Source organism: Egretta garzetta, unplaced genomic scaffold, assembly GCF_000687185.1.
Source record: "Egretta garzetta isolate BGI_Z169 unplaced genomic scaffold, ASM68718v1 scaffold72, whole genome shotgun sequence".
In the NCBI taxonomy this organism is placed as follows: domain Eukaryota; kingdom Metazoa; phylum Chordata; class Aves; order Pelecaniformes; family Ardeidae; genus Egretta; species Egretta garzetta.
In genome coordinates this window covers 2,967,117-2,971,680 of record NW_009259032.1, presented here as the reverse complement: position 1 = coordinate 2,971,680, position 4,564 = coordinate 2,967,117, and the positions used below count along the sequence as shown (strand labels likewise).

The 4,564-nt window shown below is 46.1% G+C and overlaps 1 protein-coding gene across 2 annotated transcripts in view; it reads left to right on the top strand.

Moving 5' to 3' along the window:
* Positions 1–4,564, top strand: part of PDLIM5 (PDZ and LIM domain 5) — a 96,795-nt gene that overhangs the window by 11,832 nt on the left and 80,399 nt on the right. For both annotated transcript variants that reach the window (XM_035890334.1, XM_035890335.1), the window contains exon 2: positions 2,490–2,625. In XM_035890334.1, the coding sequence (XP_035746227.1) occupies positions 2,530–2,625 (96 nt within the window). In that variant the 5' untranslated portion in view covers positions 2,490–2,529. The remainder of the gene's footprint in view (positions 1–2,489; positions 2,626–4,564) is intronic.

The window sequence follows — 4,564 nt, the reverse complement described above, 5'->3', positions numbered from 1 at the left end:
CCAGCGCTCCGTGGGGCTGTCTGGCCTGTGGTAGCCGTGGGGCTCCTCGTCCCGGGGGGCTTACAGGGTTTCGGGGGGGCAGCCGGGGGGGGCGGTCCCCCCCGTCCTTCCCTCCCTCCCGGGGGGCAGGAGGGCCCCGCTCGCCACCCCCGGGGCTCTCCGCCCTGGTGACAGTGGTGAGGGCGAGCGTTGCTGCCTGGGTTTTGAAATTCCCCCTTCCAGAAGCAGATCCACCAAGCCTTTGATCATCTAAGGGAAAGTTGCACAACTTCACCCTTAGCGGGTTGGTTTGCGCAACGTCCCCCCATGAAGCGGGGTTGGTGGGTTGCAGTACTTTCTCTTAGACGTTGCTCTAGCATGTTTTTAAGGCATTAGTTAAATTAAACTTTGAAGATACCTCCTTTGTCTCCTATTCCTTCCCGGTGTACCTGTAAGCCTAGAGACGCGGGCACGGCAGAATCGAGGAGGGGGGAGTTGCGAGGAGATGCTTAGAGTGATGCAGGGCATTTCAGCATCCAGCCTGTTCCTTCCAATTTGTAGTTGCTACAAATGACAAAGAACACTATCCTTTCCTAATATACCTTAATCTTTTCCTAGATGTATTAACTATAAGTAGCTGTTACTCAAAAAAAAAAAAAAAGCAGCGCTACACAAGTCCTTCAGTTTTAAGTGATAGGTAAAGCCCTCTGCCTGTGCTGCTGACCTGCACGTGTGCCGGTGTTTGCTTTTCTGCAGTCTCTTAATTTATAGTGACCTGTCGCTGCGGTGGGTTTCATTTAGAGGGAATGACAGGAGTTTGTATTTTTGTACAGAAAGAAATCTGTGATTAATTAAAATCCTCTTTTCATAAGGAATTCAGCACCCTGAGCAATTAAACGAGTTGTAGTTCTTGCTTTAATGATGAGCGAGTCCCCTAAGAGTCCTAGCTCAAACTTGGTGGAGGTTTTTTGCTGCTTTATTTTCCGTTTCAGCCACATGAAAGCTCAGCGGTGTGTGTTCCCCCCTCTCTACGCTGGTGCTTGTTGAGACTTTTAACAGCGCCTGGGGCCAGAGCTGCCCCCTTCGCTGGGTACCAACAGGCAGGGGCACTTCAGGAGCTACTCGGGTACCCAGGCACCTCTGTTACTAGCTCCGAATTCTGCTTCTGAATATATTATCTTGTTCTGCTCAATGCCAGCAGCCCCGTTCTGGTTACCTGAGCGGCTGTCGGTGTGAACAAAGTTTGCCGATTGATTTGGAAACAGGTCTGAGCAGCTGATCTCTGTGGCTCTGGGAGGTGAACCCAGAAAGGTGTGTTACTGGTGGCTTTCTCGGGGAGTGACGTTAAATGTCCTTCCCCACGCCCGCGGGGGCTGTGCAACAGCCCCACTCTGAAGGTCCGCAAGGCTGGGCTGCGTTTGCAAAAATCCACCGCCTCCCCAAAAAAATAACACCCCACCCCCTGCGGTGGATGGACAGGTAAAACCCGGCTTTGCAGGGCTCGGTGGGGTGTGCAGCCCGCTTGCTTCTGCTTGACTGAAGGTCCACCTTAAATGTCCCTATACGAGTATGGAATTTGGCTGTGCCCCGGTGTAGTCTTACACCAGCCCGCCCTGGTGTGCTCCTGCCTGGCTTCAACTGTACAAAAATAGATGGGATCCACTACCTAAGATGTCATTGTAACATTACTTATCTGAGGTGAAACTGAAGCCCTTATCTTTGACGCTGAACGGCAATTAAGTGCCTCGGTTGCCTTTTAAAGGTAATTTGTTGCCCACGGTTGTGGGGAGGGCAGGGAGGTGCTTGGGTTTTGCTTTGGTTTTGCTGCCTCAGCGTTAAGTTGTGGCCATGTGTATTACGCTTTAGTTCACAGCTTTCATTTGAGGGTTGGTTTTAATATCTTATTTCGTCTGTAGCATTGTTCTACCAATATGAAGCTATGCTATAAAAATAAGAAAGTCACAGGGATTTTATTTCCTTCTGATTAACTTCAAAGTTGTGATGTTTTAACATCGTTTTGAAACTGTCAAGACATAATGTGTTTAGAAACAAGCTCTGAGCTGATGACATGGCAGCATATGATACTCATTTTGTGAGAAATGAATGTGCCAGTGGTGCTAATTTCTTCCACGCTTGGATTTAAGGGATACTATCAATTCATGCTTGTCTCAACATTGACTTTTCTTAAGATGAGCTTTGATGTTGGGTGTGTTTGGTTTTCTTTTTTCCACACACAGAGTATTTTGTTAGTAAGAAGTAGTTGTCAAACATCTCAGCGCCAGAAGTTCTCAAAGTCCCAAGTCTGTGTTACCAGTTCCCTGGTTATGTTTCTTCCTGAGCGATGGAGGAAAACCATGTGTGAGGAATAAAAGCACAGACCTGGTGTGGTTTTTCTGGCCGTTTTTATGCTACAGAGGGGAACACCGGCAAAGAAAGAAGGCTTTCAAAACGGTAGGCAGTGCCTTTTGTTTTTATCGTCTTTAAAGTGCAACTCAAATTCTGTCCCACAGGCATCAGTTCCTTGGATTTGATCCTTGAAAACTAAACATCATGAGCAACTACAGTGTGTCTTTGGTCGGCCCGGCTCCGTGGGGTTTCAGGCTTCAAGGGGGCAAGGATTTCAACATGCCCCTCTCTATCTCTCGGGTAAGTGCATTTGCCTCTTTGCCTGCATGTGGGTATCTGCTATGCTGTGGCCGACCTGCAACCTTCAGACATAAGCGTGCGAAGCCGTTAATTACGGATGCTGGGGCTCAACTTGCCCTGTGGCTTGGGAGGGCTGTTGGAGGGGCGGGGGGAAACGCTGGGAAAATAAATCTTCTTTATTATCTGAAGGCTCTGGCAAAATTATCTTAGGAAGGACATGTTCATTTGAAATGGTTGTTTTATCTGCATTTATGCAACAAACAAAAGAAACCACCCTTGAATTCCCCTCCCTGCTCCCACCCAGAGAACAGAGATGCAGAGGTCGGAGGCTGGCAGGAAACAAGCAATTTTCTGCGCAGGACTGAGCCTGTGCAGTTCAAATGGGAGGCAGCGTGTAAAAATCACACATGTTACCCTTGTTTATTCAGCAGCTCTTAGCAGCTTGAGGATCTTCTGCTGTCTGTTCTTGCAAATCCTGCTATGTACAATAAAAAGGCACTTAAATGACGGTAGTTGTACATAGCGGTTCATCAATCTGTGCCTGAGTGAACGCGCCAGTTTCTCACAAGCGTTTTTATAGAGTATGTGCTCTGAACTGGTATTCAAAGGATTTGAGAACTAAGTCAAAACAAATGTGATCTTTGTACCTAGGTGCTATCTAACTGGTTTCCCACTTTAAAACCACGTTTTCAGGGAAGTCTTGCCTTTCAACGTGGGCTGGTTTCAAAGCCTTCCTCAGATGGTTGAAGCGCTTCATATACAAAACAAACTTTGCAGTATTGAATTTATAGGATCATTGGAAATCTCTGGGTGAAGAAACTGGCTTCTGATGGCTCTCTACCCTGGCACCTTTACATTTCATTTGCAGCGTGGAAGCATTTATGTACAAATGGCCCCTTCTCTGTTGACAGCTCTCCTCCCCCTCCTACACATTTGTATAGTTTAGTGACAAAGATGAATTATTTTTTACACCTGTTGGGACTGCAGAATTGATACTGCCCTGGGAGATGGAGCAGGCTTCTATTTGGGTTTATGCATCATGGCAATATTTTTAGCTAATCTCAACTCGCGATTCAAACTCTGCCAGTTCATTTAGACTTGGCTTATCCTATCTGCCTGTGGATTATGCTGGTGAAGTTAAAATACAGTTTGACTCTGCAAAATTATTTTTATAAGGCTAAAGTGGACTGGAGAGCTGTAGAAATGCCTGTGTACAGATGAATCCAGATGATATCTGAGCCAAAAAGGGGTTGAGAAGCAGTTTATTCCCAAATTCCGGGGATTTTCAAGCTAAACTGTAATTCAGTTTCTTGTTCAGTAGCTGGTTGAGAAATTTGCTAATGAGAAATTTGAACTGGGGATGCGGATAGCACTCTTCTGATTTGATGGTAGAAGTGCTCTTATGATGAGGATTTGCAAAAGCATAGGCTTTTGCCTATATAGGGTACTCCTGCATGGTACTGATGAGCAATTAAGCGCTGTAGGCAATAAACCATAGTAAACAACTAGTTTTAGGAAAAGGTAGTACATTTTTATAGGGACTTCTGCTGTCCTGGAGATCTCGAATGCAGTCCTGCTGTAAGCAGGCTTCCCATCTAAAAGTTTCTAAAGAGGAAACATATGTTGAAATTAGCCTAGACTACTACTTTATTACTGGAATCAAATACGCTGTCGCACAGAGTAGCCTAGGGGAATTGGCCTAAATAGCTACATATAAAAGCCTCAGTTATGGGATTCCCTAATGACTAATGTCAGCGCCCGCAAGAGCAGAATGTAATGAAAGATGGGGACTGGAGTGGTTTTAGGACTTCTAAGTTGTGCATGGGAGGGGAAAGCACAATATCCAATTCGCCTGTTATACCTCAGCGCTGCTCCTCAGCTGAACTGTTTCTTCTTATTTACAGTTAAGAGTATGGAAATATTAGACTGCCTGCTTCCC